The sequence below is a fragment of the Moschus berezovskii genome, chromosome 19, assembly GCF_049115385.1.
Source record: "Moschus berezovskii isolate FMDL1 chromosome 19, NW_MosBer_1.0, whole genome shotgun sequence".
Lineage (NCBI taxonomy): Eukaryota > Metazoa > Chordata > Mammalia > Artiodactyla > Moschidae > Moschus > Moschus berezovskii.
Genome location: NC_142478.1, coordinates 74,382,142 through 74,399,119, shown reverse-complemented (window position 1 = coordinate 74,399,119; position 16,978 = coordinate 74,382,142). Strand labels below are relative to the sequence as shown.

Here is a 16,978-nt window from a genome sequence, read left to right as displayed (position 1 = left end):
TGGGCTTGCCGGCTCACCTGTGTTCCCACTTTGCCCTGAGCCAAACGGGATGGCCCGTTTGACCCCTAAGTTTCCAGGTGAAGTGAGGTCTGAAGCAGCTGTGTAGAGACAGACTGTTAAAATGTAATCCTTTGCAATGAAAACATCCTCCTTTCTGTCTCTGAAAGGGTAGGAACCGCACTTTTTTTTTCCTTTCCTTATATCTCAGGCAACTTGTGCAAAAATTTAACACAAAAGTAGGTACTTATGAGCAGTTTCTTGAATCACTGAGTAAAAGTAATTAACTTTTTATTTCATAAAAAGCTGACTCTTTGGAATAGTAGAAAGTGATTTCCCTGTGCATGCCTAGGCCCTGGGATGTGGCCTTGTCTGCGTGTTCATCTTTGCAGCCCTGGTCTGTCTAGAATGGCCTTTGCACATTAGCACTGCTCATCAGATGCTCACACTGCATGACGTTGTTTGAAGGAAATTCACATTATGCAAGAAATAATTTGAGGAGTATTGATTTACTTAATCCTTTTTGAAAAGACTTTTCTGTAGAATTAAATAGCAGCTCCCCAAGTTATTAAATAATTAAGTTTGTAAAAATTTTAGTAAATTCACGACTTTTCTGGAATTTATTCCAGTGTGCAAAGTCGAGTTATGCTTGTAACAATAGGTTGATGACCCTTTTGATTAAAAGCACCCATTTTAATTGCAGTCAGTGTTGTTTTGATTGGTTATGAGCCAACAGTGTGTGTGTGTTTCTAACAATTAATTTAACTTAGCTTTTTGTTTCAGAATTAGGACGCTGCGGAAGGAAGTCATCCAGAAGTAGCAATTTAAATTTGATATTTTCCTTACAGAGTCATACTGGTTTATACTTGGATTGGAACTCCTTTTCAAGTTTTGTATTAAAAATAGAATGTTTTTGGGCAGGATGACTTTTTGAGTAGCATATTTAAGTACCCCCTCCCGTTTTCTTTTTCCTTTTAAACGTGGTTTAAGAATAAATAGTTAAACTTTTGTGGTCTTTTCAGATACGGTTAAAAAACTCCAGGACCAAAAACATGACATGGAAAGGGAAATCAAGACCCTGCACAGGCGACTGCGGGTAGGAAAGCGCGTGCGTGCCGTCGGGGAGCTGTGGGTGTGGCCGCGACCCAGAGCTGCTGGGCTGCGGGCGGGAGTGAGGCTGTCCCCTCAGAGAGGGGCTGGCGCGGTGTTTGACGAGTGGCACTTAGGGAGCAGGGGTTATAGCCTAGGAAGAAACGTCCTGAGCCCTTGATGATGAAGGGTCCCAAGCTAAGCTGCCTTTTGTGGGCTTTCTGTCTTCTGTGGATTTGATTGGTCTGTGACGGCAGTGGCGCTCTGACACAGAGGGTGCGGGAAGCCGGTCTCGAGGTTTGGGTTGACCCTGCAGTGTCGGAGACCTGGGTTCAATTCCTGGGTCGGGAAGTTCCCCTGGAGGAGGAAACGGCAGCCCACTTCAGTACTCTTGCCTGGAGAACCCCATGGACAGAGGAGCCTGGCAGGCGACAGTCCCTGGGGTCACGTGAGTCGGACGCGGCTGAGCGCCGTCTTTCCTCCCCTCCATTGCCCAGGCTGCTGAGGGTGCTGGGTTCTGCCCCTGGGGTTGGCAGCCCAGCCACTCCTGCATCCTCCATGGCCGTGGGGGGCCTCAGAGTGGACAGTCCTGCGCTCCTCCTTCTGAGTGTTTCGTCTGCTGACATTAAATTTAGTGTTTTCCTTCTGGCTTCCTCTTCCTTTCTTTTTGATTTTTTTTTTCCTATTTGTTTTTGATGTCAGGATATTTATAGTTTTTCACTGTAAAATCTTCCAGTGTAGTTCACACACCATGTATCTACCTGCCTGAGCTCTTCACAGGCATATTTTGGACGATGTTTATTTTCACAAGACTAACTTTGAAGCTTGCCACAGGGAAGGGAGGCCTGACCTGATCATCCTTACTAAGCAATCCAAGTGCTTGCTGCCTCAGCAAGCAGGTCAGCTGGCAACTTTTCCTCACCAAGAACACGGTTCAATAAAAGTAATTACATAATCTGTTAAAAATAGGTAATAGCAGTTTTCTGGGATTTAAAAGAAATCAGTCATCACTTGGGATAGTGCATTACAGCAGTCTAATCATAAGCACGTTTTATTGTTTTAAAATACGTCTTCATTGCTCTCTTTTGGAAATAAAAACATTGTTTTTTAATGCAGGAGGAATCAGCAGAATGGCGGCAGTTCCAGGCTGATCTGCAGACCGCGGTGGTCATCGCAAATGACATTAAGTCTGAAGCCCAAGAGGAGATTGGTGACCTGAAGCGCCGCTTACATGAAGCTCAAGAGAAAAATGAGAAGCTCACGAAAGAACTGGAGGAAATAAAGTCGCGCAAGTAAGTTTCGGGAAGCCAGCTGTGCCCTTTAGTGTCCACCGGGAGCTAGTGAGTCCTGGCTCTGAGATGCGGCTTCGCGGGGAGACTGTGTGTCCTGATGCTGTGACTGAGTTTGGGTCCGGTGGAAGTGATCCAGGTCCAAGCTTGTTCCACGGGCTCCCAAGAGCCTGTCAGTGTTTGAGTAGCCCTGTAAAGTAGCACGGGCTCTGTGGCCTTTCCGAGCTGTCGTCAGCGTCCACAGTCCCCGACTCCAGAGGGGCTGGAGTGGCCACCGCACGTGGTCAATTGCGGTTCCCGCCTGTCCTCTGCCCCCGCCCCAGCCCCTTGCTCTCCCCTGGGCTGTTGTCATCGTGGAGGGTGCGGACCCTGGAGACAGACAGACTCGGCCGTGTGCAGCTCTGCTGCTGCTGGCCTTGGGGTCTTGGGCAGGACCTCGGTGTGCCCCTCTCTGCCGTGGACACAGTGCTGCTTCCGTCACAGAGTTGTTGTGGGGCTGAAATGAGATGCCTGGACGCCACTCAGGGCCATGGCCGGTGTCCGTCAGCGGGTGTCTCAGAGACTCGACTGAAGAATGCAGGCCCATTTCTCTCTGCTGCTCACTTGAAGAGTGTCTAGTGCTCATGACCCGTGGAGTTTCTCCCATTTAACATACACATCTTTGGAATCCTGTGAAAAGTCTTAGATGATGCACCCCAAGTTCCTAGGGAGACTGTCTGTGAGGGGAGAGACTGGTTTTTGAGATTTTTTTTTATTAAGTATAAGTAAAGTGAAGTGAAAGTTGCTGAGTCGTGTCTGAGTCTTTGCGACCCCATGAACTATAGAGTCCTTGGAATTCTCCAAGCCAGAATATTAGAGTGGGTAACCTTTCCCTTTTCCAGGGGATCTTCCCAACCCAGGTCTCCCGCATTGTAGGCGGATTCTTTATCAGCTGAGCCACCAGGGAAGCCCAAGTATCTCTCTTAAGTATCAGAGTTGGAGGTTATTATTAAGAATTTGATTGTTCATTACGTTTAACAATTCTTAAATAGCCTTAGGGAAAAAATTTAGAAAAATATTTAACAGGCCAACTTGAAAAAGCTGTTGACTTTCATCGTTGCCCAGGGCTAGTGGATGGCCTGGGGGAAAGTCTCGGTGGACTGTTTTTCTCTGGCTTCTTCCCTAAGCAGGACATGGAGGGAGTGGGGAGGCCCTTGTTCCTTCGCTCGCACACACCCTTCCCCTCACAGCTCAGGCTCCCTACAGGAACGCTGGCGTGCGGTTTGCCCGTCGAGGAGAAGGCGGGCGAGAGGGGCTGGGGGCCCAGGCCGTGGCTCCCCACTGTGCTGCCCGTCCCAGCCACTCACGTTGTCGCAGTGCCCTTTCCCTTCCAGCCCTCGGTGCGGCAGTGAAGGACCCATCACTTGTATCGGTCCTTGAGGCCCAGGTGGGAGTCGCGTTGCCGCATCGTCACGCAGCAGTGTGGGGTGGCTGCAGGGGAGCCCCGCGCGCTTTCATGGAGGGAGATCCTCACTTGAGAGCTGTTGGTACTCAGACTTCGGCGTTTGGTGGATATCCCTTGAGAATGATTAAAGGAGCCTGTCACTTCAAGGCAACAAGTGACAGTGTTCAGCACCAGTGGTGAAACACGGACTTTTAAGGAGACGTTGGGGTTTGGGAAACTTGTATCTGCCGTTGCAGCTCAGAAGCTCCCATAACGGGTTTCCCGATGAGCTCACTGGTGACACTAATGAGATTTTAAACATGAGTCATTTAACAGCAGGAATCGACATTTGGGAAATGAGTGTAGCTCTGTGAGCTGCTGTTTCTCTATGGCCAGTGCGCTGTCATTAAAATACTTCCCCTTTTCCAACTACATACCCATGAGGCTGCTTTTTTTCATATCGCAATAGGTTGAATACAAAAGAAATGAGAATCTGACTGTCTTCTTAGCCTAGACATTAAAGAGGGCGCAGGAATGAGAATCTGTCTTCTTAGCCTCGACATTAAAGGGCGCAGGAATGAGAATCTGACTGTCTCCTTAGCCTCGACATTAAAGAGGGTGCAGGAATGCTGAAACACTGCTATTCCTTTTTTGTTTGTGTTGTTGTTGGTGGTGACTAAGTTGTGTCAGGTCTCTGTGACGCCACGGGCTGCAGCCCACCAGGTTCCTCTGTCCATGGGATTTTCTAGGCTCCAGTACTGGAGTGGTTGCTGTTTCCTCCTCCAAAGGATCTTTCCGACCCAGGGTCTCTTGCATCTCCTGCATTGTAGGCAGATTCTTACTCCTGAGCCACTGGGGAAGCCCAAATGGCACGTTGGATGGAGCCAGACTCGCCCTCTCGGGGCAGGACAGGCCTTCCCAGCAGCCCAGACGCTCGCCCCCTGTTCTGAATCAGGGTCTTCAGCCAGGCCACCTCCGCTCTCACGGCTAATTGATTAGCAGTGCTCTCACCTTAGACTTAACACAGATGGAAATGGAAACTGATGGTTACTTAACCTAGTTAGAATAACCTGATGTAAAAATTTTACAAATCTAATAAGATTATCAGCCAGGTGATTTACTGAGCTCAAGTGATGTGATTGTTTTTTAACTGAGACTTTCTAATGCTTCTCAGCTGGGAAAGGGAGCTGTGTGTTTGCTCGGGCATGTTGGGAAATGCCCTGACCGGTGTGGTGTTCCCAGGCAGGAGGAGGAGCGTGGCCGGGTGTATAACTACATGAATGCTGTGGAGAGAGATCTGGCGGCCCTGAGGCAGGGCATGGGGCTGAGCAGAAGGTCCTCGACGTCCTCAGAGCCGGCGCCCACGGTGAAGACCCTCATCAAGTCCTTCGACAGTGCGTCTCAAGGTAGCTTGTGCGCGTGCCGGGTGGCGGCACGCTTGCGTCCACGTGTCCTCTGGCTGGCATGCCTCACTGTCCGGCTCTGAGTCTCAGCGCGCCTCGTACAACGTCAGGCAGAGTGTTAACAGGAAGTTTCTGGGCTGTTCGGCCACAGACCCCGGTGTCAGGCCTGGGCTGACCCCAGCAGGGGCTGGGCGTCTTCTCCGAGCTGGGCAGCCCCCAGGCGTGGGGCTTTGGGCCCACTCGCCCCCCGGGCCTGTGCGCTCAGGTGCTGCCTGGCCCCGACACCCGGCGTCTCCAGGTGTCGTCTCGTCCAGAAGCAGGCCTGGCCCCTCCGCTGCCGTCTCTCCCTGTGAAGGCCGTGCCGTGCCGCCTAGTTTCCAGGCCAGGCGTTCCGGAGCCTCCCTCCTCCCCACCCGGCATGAGTCTGTCATCACGCCTTCGTACCCAGCCTCGCGCAGTTGTCTTTGGTAGCGCAGTTGGTGGCCAGCTCAGGCCATCATCCACTGCCATTCAGGGGCCCCTTTTTATTTTTAAATACAAATTTTTTTCCTTTTTTTGGCCACACGGCATGCGGGATCTTAGTTCCCCAACTAGACACTGAACCTGGGTCCCGGCAGTGAACACACAGAGTCCTAGCCACTGGACCACCGGGGGATTCCCGGAATCCTCCTTTTGAACTCTTCATTCTAGAGAGGGAGGCTGGCATGTGAGCAGCTATTATACACTGTGCGTTAAATGCACCACCTGTGGAAATCCATGTGCGGGGACGTGCCGAGCCCCACAGGGGCGGGGAGGAAAGCTGCTTGGAGCCCAGCTCCCCTTCATGTAACACGCCAAGAGCGTCCACCACACGCCCGACCTCTCTCCTCATGCAGCCACAGAAGCACTCCTGAGGTTTCTGCACGTGGAGGCCTTGGTTTGTGGCACACCTAACCATGTAATTAAACAGCAGGAGTGAAGTGACTGGCACGGCCAGGACTGGACGTCAGCACCGCCTGTCTCGGGAGCAGACTGTCCCCCTGGCGGCAGGGCTGCTGGGGCTGGGGAGGCGGGACGGCAGCTGTTTCGGGAAGCCCGAGTGTGGGCTGATCGGTGCTCCCTGGGCGGGTGTTTGTGAAGCTTCCTCTGCTCTCCGTCACGGCCTTGTTCACTGTGCGTTTGCTGTCTTTCAGTGCCCAGCCCTGCCGCGGCAGCGATCCCCCGAACACCTCTGAGTCCAAGCCCCATGAAGACGCCCCCTGCGGCTGCCGTCTCCCCCATGCAGGTGTGTGTCTGTGGCTTTGCGTGTGCATGTGTGTAGGAGGCGCCACAGTCTCAGTTTGGGAGGAAGGCAGCAGAGGCTCCATATTCTCTCTACAGGGAGCTTGTCTCTTGCACTCTGTTAATCAGGTTTTTTAAAGGCGTGAAAATATAAATGAAAGCAAATGACGGCACTAAGATATAATAAACTTCAAATAAGGTGAAGTTTCTCTAAATAGTGGTTGTCAGCTGAGGTTTAATGCTCATGATGTCAATTTGTAAACTTTTGTAAAGATAAGAAGTCAAACAGTCTCATCTCTCTACCTTGGAAAACAGACTAGTCATTATTAGTAGAAGCCACAGTCAGTAGCATTTTAGCACTTGTTTAGTTAGCACACACTTCGCAAACCTGATTCTGCACGAAAGCCGTGTGGAATTTTAAACACATAGACTCCCAGGCCTCCTCCCACTGAACAGGTATCACTGGGAACGGGGCCCAAGATGAGGAGTGGTGGTGGTTTTGAGGGGTCCGGGCTGGGTGGCTCTGCACCACGGGCAGCTGGGAGGCTGGACCAGGGGTCGGAGGCAGTTCCGTTCGGACGTTGTCAGACAGGTGGCATGGGGCTGAGCTCTGTGGTTGAGAAACGGGCTGAGTCCCGCTGCGGCCCAGGCTGTTCTTCGTGGCGAGCAGGGAGGAAGAGCCCCCGCGGGGCAGGGAGGCTGCATCTGGGGAGACCAGGAGGGAGCATGAGTGCTGGCGGGGGGTGCCCAGAGCAGAGAGCCACGCGGACAAGGCCGCAGCCCCGCAGGGCTCCCTTCAGCTTCTGGCTGAGGGCAGCAATGCGCGGCACAGGGTGGGCCCGGCCGGCCAGGCAGGGGCCGGTCTTCAGGGAAGAGCGCCTCCCGGGGCTTCTCAGGGTTTGCTCGGGGCAGGGTTTGTTTGCCTCTGTCCCTCTGCCCACTGTGGGAAGTCCTTTCTGAATCCTTAGAGCATTCATTAGGGCCTTCAAGGGCCACACCGTGAAGTGGAACTGAACAGCCCTGCCCTAAACGACCTCAGAAGCAAAGGGCCAAGGAGATCCATCAGTCACGGGGCAGCGGGCTCTGAACCGCTCCCGCGATCCTGGCCTCCTCTGCCAGGCTCGCGTGTCATCCGCCCCTCCCGGGGGGGCTGGGCTCAGTGACTCGCTTCTGATGAGCAGAGTGAGGCAGGGTGATAGGGGGACAGGATGCGGTCCTGTCTGGGGGGCTCCCCTCCCTGTCTCCTCCGCGGGCCTGCGGAGACAGATGGTTTCATACGAAGTGTACGTGGGAACTTGAAAGACCCTGACTGTCCCAGGCCTCTAGGAGGGGCTGGTGGGGGAGGAAGCAGGTTTGGAGGACGTCCCCTCCGTGATGCTAGCACGCAAGTGACCACGACAGTGCCGTCTGACACCCTTTGTCCTGTGGTTTCAGAGACATTCCATCAGTGGACCCATCTCCACGTCCAAACCCCTGACAGCTCTCGCGGATAAGAGACCAAACTACGGGGAAATCCCTGTTCAAGGTACGTCTCATGCACCGAGTTTCACTTGTTGTTAATTTTCTTCATCTGACTCTGTTTCGTTTGTCCTTGACTTCATTTCTGCCACCCTGGTCTGCGTCTGCGTCACAGGTTTACTAAGAACCTGTCCTGATTACAGATTGAGGAGTTGTTGCGAGTAGACACGTTGGAGTGCGGCGTTCCTGCTGCCACCACAGGTGACGCGAGTCCGCACATTGCCAGGCCCTGTTCTCACAGCCCCACTTTATAAATATGGACAGTGAGGCTTCAAGCAGCTGAATGTCTCAGGAACACAGGTTCACGTAGTTACTAAGCAGTGGAGCCGGGCAGCCTGGCTCCAGAGCCCGTTCCCCTCGCCCCCGTGCTCCGGGGCACCAGTGGGAGAGGAGACTGACAGCCGGGCCCCGGGCAGTGCCATCTGCACGGGCTCCTTGTGGCGCCTGCGTTGGGGGTCAGGGCTCCTTCTCCTCCCCGCTCCCTCCGTCGGGTGGGGCTGACGTGCTGTGGGGGGCCGTGGGGGACGAGGCGGCTGTGGAGACACCTGGCAGGCCCCCGCCAGCCCTCCTGCCCCCTGGGTTTGCACAGGTGTGGGGCGGGGGCAGTGGGGCCCAGGGCAGGCCGGTGCCACCTCCACTTCACCCGCCGGGGGGACCCGAGGTCTCCCCTCTGCTCAGAAGGGCCTCCTGCCCAGGGAAGGCGTGTGGCGGTCTGGAGGGTCCCTTGCGGGCCCCCCGGGTAGGTCCAGGATTGTGCCTGTGCTCCGAGGTCCCCGGGCTGACCTCTTGCTGCTGCTTCCTCATGTGAGTCAGGGGTCACAGGACGCCTCGCTCAGGGCCTTCTCTTTCCCCCAGGCTCTTGACCCCGGCGGTTGGCCTCGCCCCCTCCCTGTCCCCTGAGCAGCTGTGGGCCACGGTGGCGATGGCTGCGGGCCGCATCCAGTCGTGCTGAGCGCCCTCCCCGGACACTTTTCTGGATCCTTCATGCTGGCTCCGCGTGTGCTCCCGTCTCCCCGCTCGGCCCCTCTCCGTGGCCTGTGAGGGGTACTTAGGGGCCCCCTCTCCTGTGTGTGGTTGCTCCATAACCGCATCCGAAGGACCTCTCCCCTTCAAGGCCACCATACCAACTCATCGTGATTGGCTCACAGCAGCACGAGGTTTATGGGGAAACCTTGCTAGCACCAGCAGTGTGTATCAAACTTACCAGTTGATGAGCTTTACCTGAATCCCTTGGTAAAATGTAGAACCCTGGGCCTCACCTCAGATGTCCACACCCCGGGAAAGGGGTGTGGATACTTCTTCTCACAAGCACCCCAAGTGGCTCTTGGGGGCAGACAAGCTTGGGGAACTGGGCAAAGACTGCCTTTGAGTTTCCCTATGACCCTGGTTTTGTTGGTGGAAAATGGGTGTATCAGGCCTGTGGGCCAGGGTCACTCAGGACGCAGACTAATGTGTAAGTGTCTCGGGGCTTTTTCTGGCTCCCTTCTGTTTATCTCCTGGCAACGGTCAGCTGATGACGCCACCGGGCCCGGGGGTCCGCGGTCCCCCTGCGAGAGCCGCCCTCATTCTCCGCTTGTCTGCCCTTCTGCCTTTATTGGGCTTGCTTGAAACTGCAGACGCAGAGAGCAGGAAGCACTTTTGGGTGACTTCTTACCTTAGAATTTGTTGATAGTGTAGCCTTTTATCTTAAACACTCACTAGGGAAAGAAGCCACTTACAGAACTAAGAGCCACCAGCTGAGTCTCGCTCTTCAGAAGCCACTGTGGCTCTCCAGGCCGACTGAGAGGGAGAGCCGAGCGCTGCTGAGCCGCGTCCCCGGTCCCAGTGTGACTCAGACAGCACAGTCTGCACTTGGCAGGTTGAAGAGTCCAGAAATTCGAAGGCACTGCCTCTGTTCTACTGTACTTAAACTGGATAATTTGTTGGTTTTTTCAGTGAAGTATGTTATAAAAGATGTAGCTTTTTTGTTCTTTCCTTCATCATACTTGTATGTCAGACACAGGAAAGTGTTTCAGATGAGAGATCTTGATATAAGGAGACTTCTCTTGGTGTGGTTGGCAGCTGAATTCGGTGGTCTGGGTCATAACAGGTGGGCCTTTGTAGACTGCGTGTGAGCTCGTGTTTGTAGCCTGAGCAGGCACGTGGGTCCAGGGAGTCGGGAGGGTTTTCACTGTCCCCTTGCAGTGATCTTTGAGGTCCATGGGCAGGTGGAGACCTTGGTTGGTCATGCAGATGGTTGGGGAGCTGGGGTTGCCCAGGGTCAGCGTGGCCTGAGGGTCGTGTTGGTGTCTTCAGCTCAGACGTCCAAGAAAGCTGACCTTTCAAGGACAGTCACCTGCAAGGAGCGTCTTGCTGTGATCATCCCTCTGAGTTGTGTTACTTGCGGACAGAGATGTAAACCTTTTAAAACATTCAGTATTTTTAAATCACTGATTTATGGTAAGGGCACATGTAGCAATGTCATACAAGTTGAGAGGTTTCTCTGGAAAGCCACGTCTTTTGAGTTAGAGGAAAAAGAACCTTTTATTGAAAAGTTCCACAGCAGTTTGCCTTCTCCAAAGGGTGGACCCAAGCCCGATTCTGGCCTCGCCCGAGCGGGGAGCTTCCCAGGAGGGGTTGTGAGAGAAACCGTGCCCTCGTGTGTTTGCAGCCTAGTGTGCGTCTGTTCACTTCTGAAGGTCGTTCTTGGTGTTTGTCTTGATAAACCAAACTGTCTAGGCTCATTTTTCCTCCAGGATATTATGAGACGTTTCAAGCGCACATAGAGGTGGAAAGAAGTCACATGATTTTCTTTCCTCACAGGTGTTTCTCTTCTTTTGGCCCTGCCCTGCGCGTGCAGGATTTTAGTTCCTGGGGGCGAGTGCAGAGTCCTACCCCTAGACCTCCAGGGAAGCCCTCGGCCCCTGGCGTTAAACCCGCTGCGCTGCCTGTGAGTTTGATGAGGGATGCGGGAACAGCTGCTGAGCCGTCTCAGGCGGGAGGACTAAGGAGCGGGTCCCTGCGCCTGTGCTGTGCGTCGAGGGTGGGCGGGACTCTCTGGGCGGCTTTCTCCCTCCGCCTGGGCCCTAGCTCACTCCTCCGTGTAACTCCGGTGCCCCCCGAGGCTGCTGCGTGGCCCACCCCGCGGCTCCTGCCGCCTCTTCACCTCGGACACCCTCCGCTTCCCTGCTCCACTCCGCTCAGCACATCACAGCGCTCCCTGTCCCCGGCGTCTGCAGCGGCTCCGACCCCGGCCACCGTGGCCTCCTGCCACCAGGCCGTCCCCCTCTCGTCCACTGGGTGCTGACAGAGCTGGGTGTGTCCAGCGCTGTCCCCGGAACGCGCCGACTCCGGCTCCGGCGGCCCTGGGCGTATCCCCGGCTCTCGGTGCCCCTTGCTTCCCTCCCACGGCCCTCCTCGCGCGTCTCCGCACAGGGACCCTCCTTTCTCTCCTGCTTGTCCGCCTGGCCAGCAGCCTGCGAGTCTGCCCCCGAGGAGCCGTGAGCTCGAGTAAGTCTCCGCTGACCCCGCCCGTGTCCAGGCCGCCCGCTCTCTGCCCTGCAGTCCGCTGTCACCCACCTGCGCCGCGCCCCGCCGCCCGGGACGCAAGGGTGACCGCCCGGGACTGTGTCCCCATCATCCTGCCCCCCTGGACGGAAGGGTGTCCCCGATGCCCCGCCCCGGGGTGGGGCCGTGCTCCTCAGCCCCGCCCTCCCAGCGCCGCTGGTCCAGGCATTTCCTGGTGCCTGCTGAGCACTGGGGAGGCCCCTCTCCTGTGCCTGCGCAAAGGCTGTCAGTCACCTTCCTGCTCACTGCGGCGTCGCTCCCGGGAAGGCCTCTCCAGACTCTGCGGGCAGCTCACGGCTCCGCTGCTGCGTCCTTCCTGTGTCCCTCTCACGTGGTTCTGTCTTACACGTCTGAGTTCCGGCGTAGACTCAGCTCCACGGGGGCAGGTTCCTTCCTGCTTCCCTCCTTGCTCCAATTTCACATCACGCCCAGTGCCTGGCAGGTCGCGGTCGCCCAGGTGGTTTCTGTGTAACGCGTGGGTTACAGATAAGGGGGGCTCCTAGAACAGACCCGGTCACCACAGCGTCTGCTGCCTCCTGCCTGCTCTGCTGTGTCGCGCTGACCTGCCTCTCCAACGGGGCGCGCTGGCAGTTCACCTGCGGCTGTGACCCATGCGGCAGAGCAGAGGGTGTCTGCATGCGTGGGGCGCCGCCGCCCCCTGGCCTGCGGGAAGGTGTCTCCTCAGAAGGGAGGTGTCAGCCTGTGCTGCACTGAGGCCATGTGGGTCCCTGGACGTGCAGTGAGCCGGCTGCGGCGGGTGGGTAGGCGTCTGTGCGCTATGCCCCCGCCGCGTGCTGGTGGCCCTCGCCCTGCACCCGTGTGTTTCTGTTACCTGGTTTCACTGTCGTCTCCTGGGAGATGAAGCCTCTGGGACAGGACCCATCTTGTGACTGTGACGTGGGCACTTGGGCTCCATTTAAAATGTTGACTCCTGTTCCCTGCGGCTCCCGTGTTCTTCCAGCTCTGCTTAGTCCATCGTTGTGCACGATGTGCGCTTCTGTGGGACCCGTGCAGCCACACGGGGTCAGGGTGTGTCAGTTCAGGACGAGGAAGGGGTCGTGGCTCTGGGCTGGGTGGGCCTGCCTTCACGGGGCGTGGGTCCAGCTGCCCTGCCTCCCCTCCAGGGCGCCATGTGGGCATGGCGTCACGTACGTGCCTCACACACTTGGGAAGTACGTGAGAGATGCGCGGTCCCGGAGAGACAGCCGGCACCCCGATGACAGAGAGGGAGAGTGTTTGAAGCGGGCGGTGCGCACGGGGCTGTCTGTGTTGGTCACTCCCATCCAAGCGTGTTGCTCTCAGAAGAGGTGAGCAGTCTTCACTGGCCCCACCCGGCGCATGTCCCGGGCACACGCAGCACGTCCGGCCCTCCTGTGCCTGTCCTCCTGGCCTGAGGGCAGTGGCGCCAGGCATGGAGGCGAGCTGACCTGGGTCTGGGGTGCCCACTGTGGGAAGGGGTGCTGGGGAGGGGGTGTTGGAGCTTGGCCCCAGGGTAGTGAGATGGCTGGGCCAGGGGGCAGGGGAGCTGCTGCTCCAGGGCCGGGGACTCCAGAGTGCCCCGACCCGGCCTGGTGTAGCAAGGCGGGGTCAGGTGATGGGGCACTGCTTCTGTCCTCCCTGGGGGTTCTTGCTGCTGCCAGACTGAAGTTCATGCAGGGGCCAGAGAGGCTGTCGTCCGTCAGCCACACCGCCCCCAGAGCCGTCCCCCGTGGCCGTCTGCTGTCCACTGGCCCTGTGGTTCCGCGGTGCTGGGACTGTGGCCCCTGGTCTCTGCGGTGAGTCCTGGGCCGAGTGCTGCTGCCCAGCCTGTTCTCCCGCAGCACAGCCGGCCACACAGGGCCTCGTCCCTGAAGGCGTCTGGTCGCCCCAACTCGGTCGTGGCGGGTGGCCTTGAGGACCCTGAGTCGTCCTGTACTCCCGTGTCCGTCCTGACTCACCTCTGGCCATGGACTTGTGTGCCCCCCACACAGACACACGCACAGACATACACTGTGGGCTCACCAGGCAGGGTGTGGACTTGGTGCCTTTCGACCTTGATGCAGCAGAGGGTCTCGGGCTTCTGGTTGAATTGCGTCAGACGGAAGTAGCTCTCAGTGGTTTGCGTTCGTCTGCACTGAGTGTCGCATCTCTGGGAATGCAAGTGAAGGAAAGGGCCTTGTCAGCGGGAGGCGTTTGTGTCGGGGGCTCGGAGCCGTCGAGGGCCCTTGTCAGCGGGAGGCGTTTGTGTCGGGGACTCGGAGCCGTCGAGGGGCCTTGTCAGCGGGAGGCGTTTGTGTCGGGGACTCGGAGCCGTCGAGGGGCCTTGTCAGCGGGAGGCGTTTGTGTCGGGGACTCGGAGCCGTCGAGGGGTCTTGTCAGCGGGAGGCGTTTGTGTCGGGGGCTCGGAGCCGTCGAGGGGCCTTGTCAGCGGGAGGCGTTTGTGTCAGGGGCTCGGAGCCGTCGAGGGGCCTGGACGGGAAGGAGGGGCGAGAGGGCAGCTCCTGCTCCCTGTGCCCTTGAAGCTCGGGGTCCGGTCTCCTCACCGTGGCACTCTCCACCCTGTGCAGAGCATCTGCTGCGAGCGTCCTCGACCAGCCGGCCTGCTTCCCTGCCGAGAGTGCCCGCCATGGAGGGCGCCAAGACCACCTCAGGTAGTGCCCTTCGTCTGAGACGCCCTTTAGAGGCGCAGCTCAGAGGGTCTGCTCATGGGGCCGAGTACCTGCTCTTCAGGCTCGTTGAACCTTGCCTGCCTCTGACTGATCGTGTTTCACTCTGAATTTCCCCATTGTATCTTACAGATTTTATAGAAATCATATTTCACGGCCCTGACTTTAAAAATAAAAAGAGCTAGATGGTTCCATTCACTTAACAAATGTGGGATCTTCCCAACCCAGGGATCAAAACCAGGTCTCCTGCATTGCAGGCGGATTCTTTACCAGCTGAGCCCCCAGGGAATCTCAAGAATACTGGCGTGGGTAGCCTGTCCCTTCCCCAGCGGATCTTCCCCAGCCGGGAGATGAACCGGGGTCTCCTGCGCTGCAGGCGGACTCTTCGCCGGCTGAGCTGTCAGAGAAGCCCGTAGTCGTGGAGGCTTGGGATGTTTACTGCAGGATGTGTTGTGATTGTTCTGGAGGTTGTTTCCCAGCACACCAGAAATGCTCTGAAGCCGGGCGTCTGCAGTGTGATGGGCCGTGTTACGGTGGTGTGTCTGATGGGCTTGCTATACTGGTTTCCTTGAGCTAACATTTCAGTTTGTCAGCATCCTTGTTATTTTCCCTTTGTGGCTTTTTTTTAACCCTCAATAGCTCAACTAGAAGTTGGACCAGCAAAGAAGAGGTTTTTTAACCGTGCCTCCTGTGGGCACCATCCCACTTGGATGTGAATTTCAGTTGGTACAGTTTTTGGACACCTTAGCTGAGTGGGAAGTCCAACCGCAATCTCCCCTGCAAAGCCACGGCCCAGAGCCTTTTCCTGTGACAGGGCTCTTCCCGTTCTTTCTTCATCTGTCTCTCGTGCTTTGTATGAAACGATGAAGGTTTCTCACCCAGGTTCCTAGCGCAGCGCTTGGTAGAAGCTGCAGATTTACACAGAGACTGGACAGTGGGAGAAAGAGACAGAATGAGCATAAAACTAAGACCTTGTCATAGGAGAGAGCGCGCCTCCTCCGACCCTTGGAGCACGTCCTGCGCTGATGCAGAGGTGCAGGCCCCCCACTGCCAGGAGGTATTACCTGGGGAGGCGGCTGGTGCCGGCAGGCCTGCGTCCCAGCCGTTCCCACTCCAGCGCCTGCTGAGGAGGCCCGTCCCCCATCAGGGCCTGGCCTTGTGTCTCACGGCTCTCGTGCTCAGCCCAGCGCTGTGCGCACCCGCTGGTCCCCTGTGCCTCGTGGACAGAAAGCCACCTCCCCTGTGGCCCAGCTGTCGGGCTGCTTCCACCTCCAGCCCTCAGGGCTTTGTAAGTCCAGCACGGCGTGTGCCTAACTCTGTCAGACTCCCCAAGTAGGACTTCCCTGACGCTTCTTACCTCTCAGTAGTTGACTAGACAGGGCGTCTTTTGCTTCTCCGTCTCACTGATGCCTGTTTTTGTAAAATTTGGCTTGACCCCAAATTACGCGTGGCCCCTGTCTTTCCTTTCTGTCTCCTCAGTGTTTTGGCCGAGCTCAGAAGGGTTTTGTTGATTGTAGGTGAGAGAAGTGTTGCTCTGGTTTGGTCGTGTTTGTGATTGAACCAGGTTTGCTGGGGCTCACTGTGGACCAGGGGTGTGCTAGAACGTGGGCCTCTGCGCACACTTGAACAGCTGTACCTGTTTTAGTTTTTTGAAGTGAAAAAATAAAATCCTTTCAGGATATCAGTCAGATAAAGACAATGTTAGTTTTTCCTCCTGTGTGGAAGTTTCTGGCCTTCCCTTGTGGCTCAGAAGGTATTTGCCTGCAATGCGGGTGAGACCTGAGTCTGATCCCTGGAGAAGGAAATGGCAGCCTGCTCCAGTCTTCTTGCCTGGAGAATGCCATGGACAGAGGCGCAGAGTCAGACACGACTGAGTGAGTGCCACACACACGGTGGGCTCTGCTCTGGGGGGCCTGCTGAATGCGGTGTCTCGAGAGCTCAGTTTAAACTGCTTCTGCTCTAACCTGCAGTGTCCAGACGAAGCAGCGAGGAGATGAAGCGCGATGTGTCAGCTCCCGACGGCGCGTCACCCGCCGCGCTCATGGCCATGGGTGCCACCTCGCCGCAGCTGTCACTCTCCTCCTCTCCCACGGCCTCCGTGACGCCCACCGCCCGGAGCCGCGTCAGGTGAGGGCTCCTCCTGCAGGGGCACTGCCCTCGGGCCATCCCGGGCCTTTTGAGAGGGGATGATCGGGTTGTGGCATAACGGGATTCGAGCCCTGGTGTGTGTCTGTCTTTGTGGGTTAAGTGTTTTCTGATCCACTCTTCTATGCCTAGAGTGGAGAAAGATGATAAAAAGTACAAAAGTAAAACAAAGTTACAGAGATAATTATTTCCCCCAAGCAGCTGGTGCTTTTATTTTTGTTTTTTGTGGGTTTTTCTCTTTTTTTTTTCCAGTTCTGCTTTTTTAAAGTAGAGAACAGCCGAGTCCAAAAGTGAGTTTAGTGATACTTGAACACCGGGTGTGCGTGGAGTGCAGGGGAGGCTGGAGGTGGGGGCTGCGAGCGGGGCCTGGAGGGCCGAGGGTGGGGACAGAGGGCAGGTGCCGGCAGGCCAGAGGCTCAGTGGACGCAGAGGCTGAACACAAAGGGGGCGGCGGCAGTGGTTTTGGACCCTATAGCTCTGAATAAATTGGACTATTTGGACTCTTAAACTCAGATTATACACTCAGGTTTAACACCCTGCCTCTCGGGGACCGACCTCTTAGAAGAGCGGCCTCGGGCGCAGTGAGCAGCGGGGGCACCCACCTCTCTGGCCGAGCGAGGGGGGTGCTGTCCACGTGGGCTGTGTCTCGTGCCCCCGGTGGGG

The 16,978-nt window shown here is 56.4% G+C and overlaps 1 protein-coding gene across 9 annotated transcripts in view; it reads left to right on the top strand.

The window, feature by feature from the left end:
* Nucleotides 1-16,978, top strand: part of SPECC1L (sperm antigen with calponin homology and coiled-coil domains 1 like) — an 84,480-nt gene that overhangs the window by 43,614 nt on the left and 23,888 nt on the right. For 6 of the 9 annotated variants that reach the window (XM_055404850.2, XM_055404855.2, XM_088828373.1 and 3 more), the window contains 7 exons: nucleotides 1,020-1,093; nucleotides 2,203-2,378; nucleotides 5,041-5,207; nucleotides 6,374-6,465; nucleotides 7,896-7,986; nucleotides 14,072-14,155; nucleotides 16,141-16,297. In XM_055404850.2, the coding sequence (XP_055260825.2) occupies nucleotides 1,020-1,093; nucleotides 2,203-2,378; nucleotides 5,041-5,207; nucleotides 6,374-6,465; nucleotides 7,896-7,986; nucleotides 14,072-14,155; nucleotides 16,141-16,297 (841 nt within the window). The remainder of the gene's footprint in view (nucleotides 1-1,019; nucleotides 1,094-2,202; nucleotides 2,379-5,040; nucleotides 5,208-6,373; nucleotides 6,466-7,895; nucleotides 7,987-14,071; nucleotides 14,156-16,140; nucleotides 16,298-16,978) is intronic. The other 3 variants (XM_055404856.2, XM_088828370.1, XM_088828372.1) reach the window with 2 other exon arrangements.